The sequence below is a fragment of the Tupaia chinensis genome, unplaced genomic scaffold (assembly GCF_000334495.1).
Source record: "Tupaia chinensis unplaced genomic scaffold, TupChi_1.0 Scaffold000037_20, whole genome shotgun sequence".
NCBI lineage: Eukaryota > Metazoa > Chordata > Mammalia > Scandentia > Tupaiidae > Tupaia > Tupaia belangeri.
In genome coordinates this window covers 71883-83576 of record NW_006159479.1, presented here as the reverse complement: position 1 = coordinate 83576, position 11694 = coordinate 71883, and the positions used below count along the sequence as shown (strand labels likewise).

Below are 11694 nucleotides of genomic sequence, written 5' to 3'. Positions count from 1 at the left end.
AAACAGTATAGAAAGCAAACATAGATATCAGAGACAGTGTGGGAGGAGAGTGGGAGATGGCAGAGGGTAAGAGATAGGGAATCAAGGATGGGGGGAAAAGCAAAACATACAGAAAACAAGAAATGGAAGATCATTTGCTGACAATAACATGTTTGTTGATGTGCTTGATTGAGACAATATACAGTGTACTCTGGATGGAAAAATCTCATTTTGTATGCTATAATGATGTATAGTGAATGAATGCAAATAAATAAATTGAAATAAAAAAAAAAGAAGAAGAAAGAAAGATGCAGGAGCCAGCAGGTGGAGTAGTGTTTAAGGTACTGGACTCCCCCACATAGCCAACTACACTTTGAGACCCAGACCCAGTGGCTTGAAATGCATGCCAGATGCATGTGCGTGCATGCCCAAAATACTGAGAGGAGAGCAGAAAAGGGATTATGGCAAGGCAGTCCCCCCTGAGGGGGTGATTTCTTGCTTTTTGTCTCTCTGGTGAGCACATGTGCCCTATAGCAAAAATCTCTCCAAAAAAAAAAAAAAAAAAAAAAAAAAGAAAGAAAGATGCAGTGGACAGGTGTTTTGTTCTAGATTGCAAACAATAAATTTACTATTTTTTTTTTTTAAAAAAAGCTAAATCAGAACACCAGAAAACCAAGACACCCAAACATAATTTTCACAGAGATCATTATATTTCTTGATTTTTTAAAGATAATCAAGTCATTGCTTCAAGAAAACTTATAATAAACTTCCATTTACCTGGAATCTAAACAATTAGATAATGTCACAACACTATTGTCCAAAATTTTGTGCCTAAGGATTTGTAAGACCTTATAAAGGTTGTATTACATTAAAAACATCTGTGTTATGGGACCAGCAGTTAGCGTAATGGCTATGTTGCTGAACTCCCATGTAGTTGACTGTGGTTCGAGTCCCGGACCCAGGAGCTTAAACTCATGCCAGGCACATGTGTGTGCGTGCCCAAGATCCCGAGAGGAGAATGGAGGAGAAGGGATTGGGTCTTGGCCATCCCCCCTGGGGGGTGATTTCTCACTTTCTATCTCTCTGTCTCTGTCTTTCTGGTGAGCACACGTGCCCGATAGCAAAAACCTCTCAAAAAAAAAAAAAATCTGTGTTATTACATAATGAATAAAATGTCAAAGACTAGTCTTAATAATTCATTCATGGTAGCTGGGATGATTCTTGGTGAAAAGATTATTCTAACAACCAGAACATTTCATTCCATCCTCTGGCCAACTTGGGCACGTGTGGCTTCATTCTAGGAGGACGTATACAGCCTCATCATCTGGTTCTAGATCCATCTATACTAATTATACAGATTTTTTTTTCCTTTTTTGCTGTCCAAGAAGCTTTTGCTTTGATATAGAAGAGGATTTTTGTTTACTGTTTCATATAAATTTAATTCATAACCTCAATTTGTACATAATTATTCACATTAAGCTGTAGATTCTACAGGAGGTATTATATTTATCAGCACTTTCCATTGCATCCAGCATATGGCAGAAACAAACGTTTATGAACCAACCAAATGGCAAAAACCTGATCTGCAAAAAGAATAAGTTCCATCTATCCACACAGCAATTTTTATCACCCAATTATTAAAAGTCACCACGTACTCTTTCTCCTCAGCAACAAAGTTAACTTCAGTACAGGACTTACACTGAATACTTACTTTCTCTCCTTTCAGGCTCATTTTGTTCAAGACAATAAGCTCCTGATGGATTCAGCTGCCACTGTAAGAGGGCACATTATTTCATTTATGTTTATAAAGAACCTAATAAATAGCATTTCCACACCTTGATTTTAAATGTCAAAAGAGCTTTAGAAATAACACAAGGAAATGGAGTCAGCATGTCCATACCAACAAAGCCCTAATAATGTCACCCTGAATGATCCTGAATGATACAGCTCTGGGACCAGAATCAGTACTTCTGGAGACAGAAGCAAACTTAAAGGCCCTTTGGTTCATTTTGCAGGTCAGGAAGCAGAAGAGCAGAGCGCTGTGACCTGCTGTGGGCTACACACCAACTACAGGCAGCAGTGGAATCAGGACCTGGGGGTGCCCATGCCCTGCACCACAGGATTTCCACCAATTCTTATTCCAGCTCCAGGTCCTCTATGGAGGCTAGAGAGGGCCACGGTGCAATGGCAATATGACCAAGATTAGCCTGCCCTTTGATATATTCCATCATATAAGCTATCATATATTTCTATTTCTTCTGATTATAGTTTCCCATTTCAACCATTCAGAATGAAGTAGAGAGCTTGAAGATTCTCAGATATTAGAGAAAACTAGAGCAGAAGAAAAAAAAAATGGAGTGCAATGAACATCCCATAGCCCAGCCTTCCTTCTTTACTTGGCCAAAACCTCCATCAGAATCACTAATGACTTCACCCAAGAAGGCCCTGCCAAGGTCCCAGCTCCAGAGAGACACAAATTAAATACAAACTACCTTGGTGTCTCTTCTGTAGCATCAGTTAGTTCATGAGAGTAACTGGGTGATATCCTGAGCCTCGAAGGGAGTGAGGTACAAGAAAACATTTTACCATGTGTAAAAAGTCCATAGAAAGGGAGGGCGGCTGGAACTGCTGGTCAGTTATAGAAGTGGGAAGGTTAGAGTTAGCATTGAGAGAGAGAGAGGACTTATAAGGCATAGGGGGTTACAAAAATAATTATTAAAAAAAAGAGAAAGGAAAGAAAAAGAAATGAAGAAGGCAGGAAGGAAGGAAGGAAGGAAGGAAGGAAGGAAGGAAGGAAGGAAATATACATGTTTTGAAATAGGCTGAATCACTAAAATCTACTATAATAATTTGGGTAAAGAAAGAACCAATACCCCTAAATTTACATTTAAGAATATTTTAAAAAGGCTTTTTATAACTATAAAAAAACTTAGAAAAAATCTAGGGGAACAATTCAATTAGGGGTGTGTGTGTGTGTATGTATGTGTATATATGTGAACATTGTATGATTATTATTGAAGAATTTTTTAGAGTTTGCCTTAGGGCATGTACACTCACCAGAGAAAGGAAAGGAGAAAGTGAGAGGGAAAGTGAGAAATCACCCCTTGGGGGGTGGCCATGCTTCAATCCCTTCTCCATTCTCCTCTCAGGACTTTGGGCCCACATGCACATGCTCTTGGTGTGAGTTTCAAGCCACTCGGTCTGGGACTCGAACTGCGGTCATCATGTGGGAGTTCAGTGGCATAACTGCTACTCCATCTGTTGGCCCCTTGAGGAATTTTTGAATGACCCACAAAATATACCAACGTGTTAATAGTGATATCTATCAGTTGTGGGATAACAATTTCCTAGTTTTCTAAATGAACATGTATCACTTTTTTTTAGAGACAGGGTGTCACTATGTCACCTAAGTCTGACTACAAACTCGTCACCCTCATGCTTTGGCCTCCTAAACAGCTGGGATTACAGGGCACATCTCTGCATTCCACTCTTACATTACTTTTTTTTTTTTTCTTTTTGGAGAGTTTTTTTTTTTTTTGCTATAGGGCACGTGTGCTCACCAGAAAGACAGAGAGAGACAGAGAGACAGAAAGCGAGAAATCACCCCCCAGGGGGGATAGTCACGCTGCAATCCCTTCTCCTCCATTCTCCTCTCAGGAGCTTGGACACGCATGCACACGAGCCTGGCGCGAGTTTAAATCACCGGGTCCAGAACTCGAACCACGGTCGACTACGTGGGAGTCCAGTGACAGAGCCATTATGCCAATTGCTGGTCCCTTACATTACTTTTTTAATTACACACAAAAAAGTAAAACCCACATGTACTACACAGAGAAAAAAAACTGAATAAATGAACATGACAAACACTGATAAAGCTATTCTCAAAATTAGCTTTACCTGGGACCAGCAGATGGTGTAATGGTTATGTTGCTGGATGCCCACATAGTTGACCATGGTTCAAGCCCCAGAGCCATCAGCTTAAAACTCATGCTGGGCACATGTGAATATGTGCCTAAAATCCCAAGAGAAAAATGGAGAAGGAATTATGGTGTGGCCATTCCCCCTACGGCAGGTGATTTCTTGCTTTTCTGTTTCTCTGTCTCTCTGGTGAGCGCACATGCCCTACAGCAAAAATCTCTCTAAAGAAGAAGGAGGAGGAGAAGAAAAATAGTGTTACCCTGTCCTAGGCTAGTTTTTGACACCACCATAGAACACAGCCGCTATCTGTAACATCAAAAAAGAAAAGTCTAAATTGTTCAAACAAAATTAATTTCAACTTACTTTAATCTTAAAAACAAATACCAAGTGTTTTTATATGCTACTGTTTTTGACATATAAGGCTACAATAATTGAAATTCAAATGCAGAACAAATACCAGTTCATGTTAATTGGTGGTATGTACTAATGAGGTATTTAGCTAACTACTTCTATTACATTTCAAGCCAGACCAGAGGAGGAAAAGGATAAGAGGGTGGAAGGCTAATCTTCATCAGAAGGAGAGAAAAACCATGAGAAGGTCTTTTCTCTCTAACGTGCACCTGAGTGAGGGTGCTCCTGGGTGGGCCTGGCCCAGGGAGGCATTTCTATGTGCCATCTCTGCCGCTGGGGCTCCCTGACCGGCCTGCCCCCTTCTGCTTCTCTTGTCTTCCTTTATATTCTTTTTTTTTTTTGGAGAGGTTTTTGCTATAGGGCGCATGCACTTGCCAGACAGAGAGAGACAGAGAGACAGAAAGTGAGAAATCACCCCCCAGGGGGGATGGTCACGCCACAATCCCTTCTCCTCCATTCTCCTCTTGGGATCTTGGGCACGCATGCACACGCGCCCAGCGTGAGTTTTAAGCCACCGGGTCTGGGACGCGAACTGTGGTCGACTACGTGGGAGTCCAGTGACACAGCCATTACGCTAACTGCTGGTTCCCTTCCTTTATATTCTTTTGATCTCTTCATTCTCTTAACAATTGAGAAGTTACCAAAATCTACTAGTGAGCAAGATATTTCAGAACTTGCCATAATAACCCATCACTCACAGTACTAAAGAGTTAAGTTGCTTATTCTTGTGAATAGAATTTGAAAAATTGATTTTGTCACACAGTTCAGGAGAAATGAAAGACAGAAAACACAAACACAGGAAGGGCAATTTCTCTGACTAATTGGATATAAGCTTTAACTAAGTTTTAAAAGAGAGCGATCTTTCACATCTCTTCCTTGTTGTAGTGCTATATCGCTCCCATTCTCTCTTTTTTTTAATAATTATTTATTTTATTTTATTTATTCATTTATTTTTTAATTTGACCAGAGAGAGACAGAGGTTGACAGTGAAAGAAAGAGGAAGTGAGAAAGCAAGCCACCAGATTCAGGACTCAAACCCTGGCTGGCCATGTGGGAGTGTCCAGCGCCTTAACCATCACACCACCTGCTGGTCCCTGCTCCCATTCTCTTTTAAACTGTGATAAACTTTAAATAAAACAATCAGAAATTAAAACAAATGAATGAATAAATAAAATGAAATAGTTCCTTTAAAAAATTGGAAATATAAGCCAAAGCTACATGATAAATTAAAAATGGTAAAAATGCACAATATACACACAGAAACTGATAACATGTTCCTGTATTTAAACACACACACACACACAGAGGTTGAGCATCTCTAATTCAAAAATCTGAAATCTGAAAGGTTCTAAAATTGAAAACTTTGGAGCACTAAAACTATACCACAAGTGGAAAATTTCACACCTGAAATTGTGATGGGTCAAAATTAAAATGCTACAAATACAAAATATTATGCTAAATTACCTTCAGCCTATAAGTACAAAGTATGTATGAAAACATAAGTGAAAAAAAAAAAAAACATAAGTGAAGTCCCATTACTAAAATATCAATATGCAAATACTTCAAAGTCTGAAAAAAACAAAATCTGAAACACCTGTTCTCAAGCATTTTAGGTAAGAAACATTCAATCTGTATATATCTGTGCTTGTCTATCTGATTAAGAATACTGGGGACAGCAGTTGGCGTAATGGCAATGTCACTGGACTCCCATGTAGTCGACCGCAGTTCGAGTTCCAGACCCGGTGGCTTAAACTCATGCCGAGCGCGTATACGTGCATGCCCAAGATCCTGAGAGGAGAAGGGATTGCAGTGTGGCCATCCCCCCTGGGGGGTGATTTCTCACTTTCTGTCTCTCTGTCTCTCTGTCTTTCCAGCGAGCGTACACACCTTACAGCAAAAACCTCTCAAAAATAAAAAAGGATATATATGTATGTATGTATGTTCCAGGCACCCTGGACAGATGTATATAAAAGAAATGCAAAGCTGTAATGTACAAACAATTCTGCTTCCCTGCTCCCCTGTAAATTCTAACATCTAAATCTTTCATTAAATTAAGTAACTGGATTAAGTAACTGGACGTCATAAAAAGCAATATATGACTGTGGACAGGATCTTTTGCTTTATAGGTCATTACTGGAGCAACAGGTGAACCTTCACTGGAATCTGTGGGTTAACGGCAGTAATGTATGAATGTTCATTACCAAATTATTGTGGCTGAATTGTTATAATCTGAGGAAACAAGGGTGATCTGGTATCATAGCAATGATTTCCAGGAAAAAAATATTTTGTACTGTTGTTTTTGTATGCTTAATATGGTTTCAAAATAAAAAGTTTAGGGAGAAAAATTTAAATAGTAAAAAAGTATAAAGAGTTACAGTTCTGGGACTAGCAAATGATGTAATGGTGACGTCACTGGATCCCACAGAGTCAACAGCAGTTTGAGTCTCGGACCTGGCAGCTTAAAACTCACACCGGGCATGTGCATGTGCATGTCCAAAATCCTGAGAAAAGGATAAAGGAGAAGGGACTGAGGTGTGGCCATCCGCTCTGGAGAGTGATCTCTCTCTTTCCATCTCTCTCTGTCTTTCTGGTGAGTGCACACGCCCTATAACAAAAAATCTCTCCTAAAAGAGAGAGAGAGAGAGAGAGCTACAGTTATAAGTTTTCTATAAACTCCCTCAGTACTTTTTATGAAGTATCAAATATTGAATTCTGATTGTTTTTCTTCTTTTCCTCATGAGAAACACTTGTGTGTGTATGTACATCTCCCTGTCTTTTGAGTAATCTTAAAATATTTTCATATCCACCAAGCCAAGCCCGAAAAAAAGGGTAGAAGAGGGGTAGCTCAGAGATTTTCTTTTATCGGCCACCAGATGGCACCAAAGGGCGCAATGGCTCAAGGTAAGTAAGGCCTTGTGCAACTCTACAGAGATGTAAATTTTTTTTTTTTTTTTGAGAGATTTTCACTGTAGGGCGCGTGCGCTCGCCAGACAGACAGAGAGAGACAGAGAGACAGAAAGCGAGAAATCACCCCCCAGGGGGGATGGTCATGCCGCAATCCCTTCTCCTCCATTCTCCTCTCGGGATCTTGGGCACGCATGCACACGCGCCCGGCTTGAGTTTTAAGCCACCGGGTCCGGGACACGAACCGCGGTCGACTACGTGGGATTCCAGCGACATAGCCATTACGCTAACTGCTGGTTCCCCAGAGATGTAAATTTTTAAGGCAGAGATCCTTCTTGGCACTTGTAGTTAGGTAAATGCTTGCACTGAATGATAAAATCGTTGAGAGTAAGTTGCTGAAACTTTTTAAAAGTGTGGGAATCACTATTTTACAACAACAGCAGGATACTTAGTCACAGAAAAGAAAGTACAACTTGAAAAAAATGTGTATCAGAGAGCCCATGTACGGTGGTTCAGGAGACCAGATCCCACATGGTTGACTTTGTGGTCTGAGTCCTGGACCTCGCAGCAGGTGTGTGCATGCCCAAACTCCTGAAAGGAGGGAGAGGTGGAGGGGAAGGGATTGTGACATAACCATCCCCCCAGGGGGTGCTTTCTTACTTTCTCTCTCTCTCTCTCTCCCTCTAGCAAGCACATGAATCCTCTGGCAAAATTGAAAAAAAAAAAAAAAAAGAACAAAGAAAAAAAGAAAAATCGTATATCTACTTACCGTAAATTTGCTCACACCCTCAAGTTCTCCAAACTTCATATAAGAGATATCTGCCTTCTTTTTTCCAACATCGACATCCCCTGCATAGATCTGTCTAATGCCTGCTCCTTTAATTAAAGGTACACACTCATCACACGGGCACTTTGTCACAAAAATCATGCTTCTTTCGTCTGGTTTAATTTCTTGACACCTACAAAAAATTTATAACATATTAGAAAGCTAATTCCTGAAAGGATATTTGTTAAAGAAATCCTTAAGTACTAAAATTGAACTCTTTTCAAAACAGATTTACAACAATGTAAATAATAATCATTAAGTCTTATGTTTTCTCAATTAGTGAATGTTCAAAATAAATAAACTCATAAAATATCACAATATAACCTGAACATGACAATTATTACAAGTAAAATTCACTTACTCATTCTAAGCCATTGCCACGATGTTCAGTACCGGATTATGAAGAAAATGAAAACAGAAAGAAACAGACACCAGAGAGACTGTGCATGCTAAAAAGAGAGCAACACTTTTTAAATAAGTTCCTTTTTATAATACTGGTATTTGGGGTTAAAACTAACACCTTCCTCCTTCAGAATTAACCATATTTGATTAGTTATTAATGCATTATGATAGCCAAAACACTTAGCCCTATCTTATGAATATTTTAAAAATGCTTACTAAATGAATGAATTAATATTGAAGTTCTGTTTTGAGTTCTAGTTCACTTAGCCGGTCCCTAACCTAGGGTAATTTTACTTAACAAACATTTGGATTGGACATTTTCAACGTCTGTACAAAATGAAACAAATCTGTAATGAAGAGGGAAAGAAAATGAATGAGGAGATTTTGGCGAAATTGTGCATGCCGGGGTATTTAGGACTCAGTAAGGACTGCTCACATCTGAGGCTACGGGGATTCTGCTTCGGGGTTCTGCAATTTACACTGCTCACAGCCAGCTGCCTTCCAATCCCACCACCACCCTTCCACATTCGTCTCTCTTGGGCCTTCCATTCCCACCACCACCACCCTTCCACATTCGTCTCTCTTGTTAAGGCTGTCATTCTGTTGTTGTTTTTTTTCTTTCTTTCATGAGAGTGAGAGACAGAGAGAGATAAAGAGGAGAAGACAAGCACCCCTGGCAGAACCTGAGACATGATCCCACCGCCATCACCCAGCCTCCTCTGCCAGCATCACGGGCCTTGTGCCTGGGACACACAGGTCAACCATGGAGTCAGTCCAGGGTCATCCATTTGGATCCAGCATTGCTTGAGGAATACATGACTGCTATGCCACTGAGCAGCCTGAGATTCTCATTTCTCTTCACCTGGACTAGGACAACAGAAGTCTATGCACGTGGTCTGGCCAAACACCATACCTGCTGCCTAAGACATCTGCAGAGTATGGCTCTGTTGATGCTACTGCACCTGCCGCCTAAGGCATCTGTAGAGTATGGCTCTGTTGATGCTACTCTGTGTTCGCGCTGCCTACCAGAGTCTAAGCTCAAAGTCCTCTGCTGTCCAGCCCCAGCCTATTCCGTGAGCTACATTCCCGTGTGTCCACATTCCGGCCTAACTGAAGAATTCATGTTCCTCAACATACTGAATACAATGCATTTTCCTACTTGTAGGCTGCTGCTTATGCTAGAAGCAAGAATGGTCTTCTCTTTAAGGAAGCATCTCTAATTGCCACAGTCCCAGGCATTCTCAAAGGTACAGCCCCAATGCCAGTCCTTCCATGTAGCTTTTCTAGCCCCCCATCCCTGGTGAATGTCCACAACACTTTGCGCTTATCCTCCCCACCCCCCAACACACACAGAATCGACCACTTAGGTGGATGCAATTTTACATCCCCAAGGACATCATGTTACACACTTCCCAAAGACAGGAGCCACTTCCTACTAGGTTTTCATACTCCTCTATCAGGTCTTTAATGGTAAATGCTCAGAAGTGTTTGTGGAAATGACCTAAATTAACATTAGAAGAAGGTAATGCCAGTTATAATCTCTAACCAAAGCAATTTGGTTCACAATAAAGTCTATAAATTTATAAAGATAAACATATGTGCTTCAGACTTAGAAAACAAAGACTATCTTACTATCCAAAGATTTAGAAGCTGAGCATAAACTTCAAGAACTTCAAGCAGTTTGGGGCCAGCAGTTAGAGTGGAGGTTAAGGCACTTGATCCCACATGACCAGCATCACCAGTTCAAGTTTGGGACCTGGAAGCTTGAGATTCGCACTGGGTGTGCGTACCTAAAATCCCAAGAAGAGAGTGGAGGAGAAGGGGCTGTGGCATGGTCATCCCCTCGATGGGTAATTTCTCACTTTCCCTCTATCTAGCTCTTGCTGTCTCTCTCTGGCAAGTGCATACACCCTATAGCAAAAACTTTAAAAACAAACAACGTCAAGCGGTTTTATAATGGGGGGAAAGAGAAGAGAAAACATTTAAAAATTGAGTAACTTGGAAGACCTGGACCATCTATGACAATGGCCTCAGGTTTGGCAGCAAGGACTAACCTTTACCAAAGTTACACTCCTAAAAAGAATGTTTCTTGGAATTTGAAAAAGGAAACAAATCACAACAGAAAGAAAACTAATTTCTACTAATCTTTGATATAGTGTAAAGGAAAATACACTTACCTAAATGTCAAGGCATTCTGTTCCGCATGTATGATGTATCTGAATTTCCTTATTTCTCTGTCTTTCTGCTTGTCATCCATGTGTGGGAAGTCAGCATACTCAGATCCGACAGGGAAAGCATTATAACCACATCCGACGAAGTACATAGCTCCTGTTCCATCGCAACTTGTCTACAAAATCAGCAAACCAACAAGTTAGTGTCAACATCCTGAAAAGGCACTTTGTAAAGTATTTTTAAAGTGTGCTATCATACTTTGTATAATGAGTAGTCGTTCAATCTTCCAGGCACACACGAGCCCGTGGTACAGGCTGGCTGGGACTGGGTGGGGGTGGACTGTAGTGTCAGGACCCTGTGGGAGACGCTGTGTCTCTGTCTCTCTGACTCACGGAATCAATGAATAAACTTAATTATAGATATACAATATAAGATCCTCCTGCCACAGTGTGGTATTGTCAAAGCTACTGACAAATTCCAAGAAGGCTGATCACTTCTCTAGTGTGTAATCTCAAGACGGTCCTTGGCTTCAGCAGTAATTACATCACCTTGTATAACTCATAAAGTGCTTCACAATATAATTTTCCCAAACAGATGATAAGGTCCTTGAGAGCAGAAATCACATGTTTCATTTTTATTTTCTATCCTGTAAAGTACCTATGTTATACCGTGAGGCACACAGTGAGTACACAATAAGCGATTGTTAATTTCTTTCTTTTTTTCCTAATTCATCTCAGGAAATGAGCACTTTCTGGAGAGAGAAAGAAAGAGATGGGGAGAAAATGAGAAATCACCCCCCACCCCCCCCAAGGGGAGACAGCCACTTCACAATCCCTTCTCCTTCAATCTCCTCTCGGGATTCTGGGCACAAACACATGCCTGGCTGTTTTTCAAGTTGCCGTGGGATTCAAATTGTGCTGTGGCCTATGTGGAATCCAGCTGCCTTAACCACGACGCCTCAGGATGGCCTGTGATGGTTAGCTTATGTGTTCTGTGCCGTGAAATGAATTAACAAGTCAAAATTTTAAAAATACCTGAACGGGCTCAGCCTCAGTAGTACATGCTGGACACTGCTGTTCAGC

General features: G+C 40.7%; 1 protein-coding gene across 3 annotated transcripts in view; it reads right to left on the bottom strand.

Annotated features, from left to right (window-relative positions):
* The window catches only part of CDADC1 (cytidine and dCMP deaminase domain containing 1), a 47850-nt gene that overhangs the window by 4697 nt on the left and 31459 nt on the right, over positions 1 to 11694 (bottom strand). For 2 of the 3 annotated variants that reach the window (XM_006140507.3, XM_014588253.2), the window contains exons 7-9: positions 10618 to 10787; positions 7982 to 8171; positions 1691 to 1751 (exon numbers count right to left, since the gene is read on the bottom strand). In XM_006140507.3, the coding sequence (XP_006140569.1) occupies positions 1691 to 1751; positions 7982 to 8171; positions 10618 to 10787 (421 nt within the window). The remainder of the gene's footprint in view (positions 1 to 1690; positions 1752 to 7981; positions 8172 to 10617; positions 10788 to 11694) is intronic. The other variant, XM_027772137.1, reaches the window with a different exon arrangement.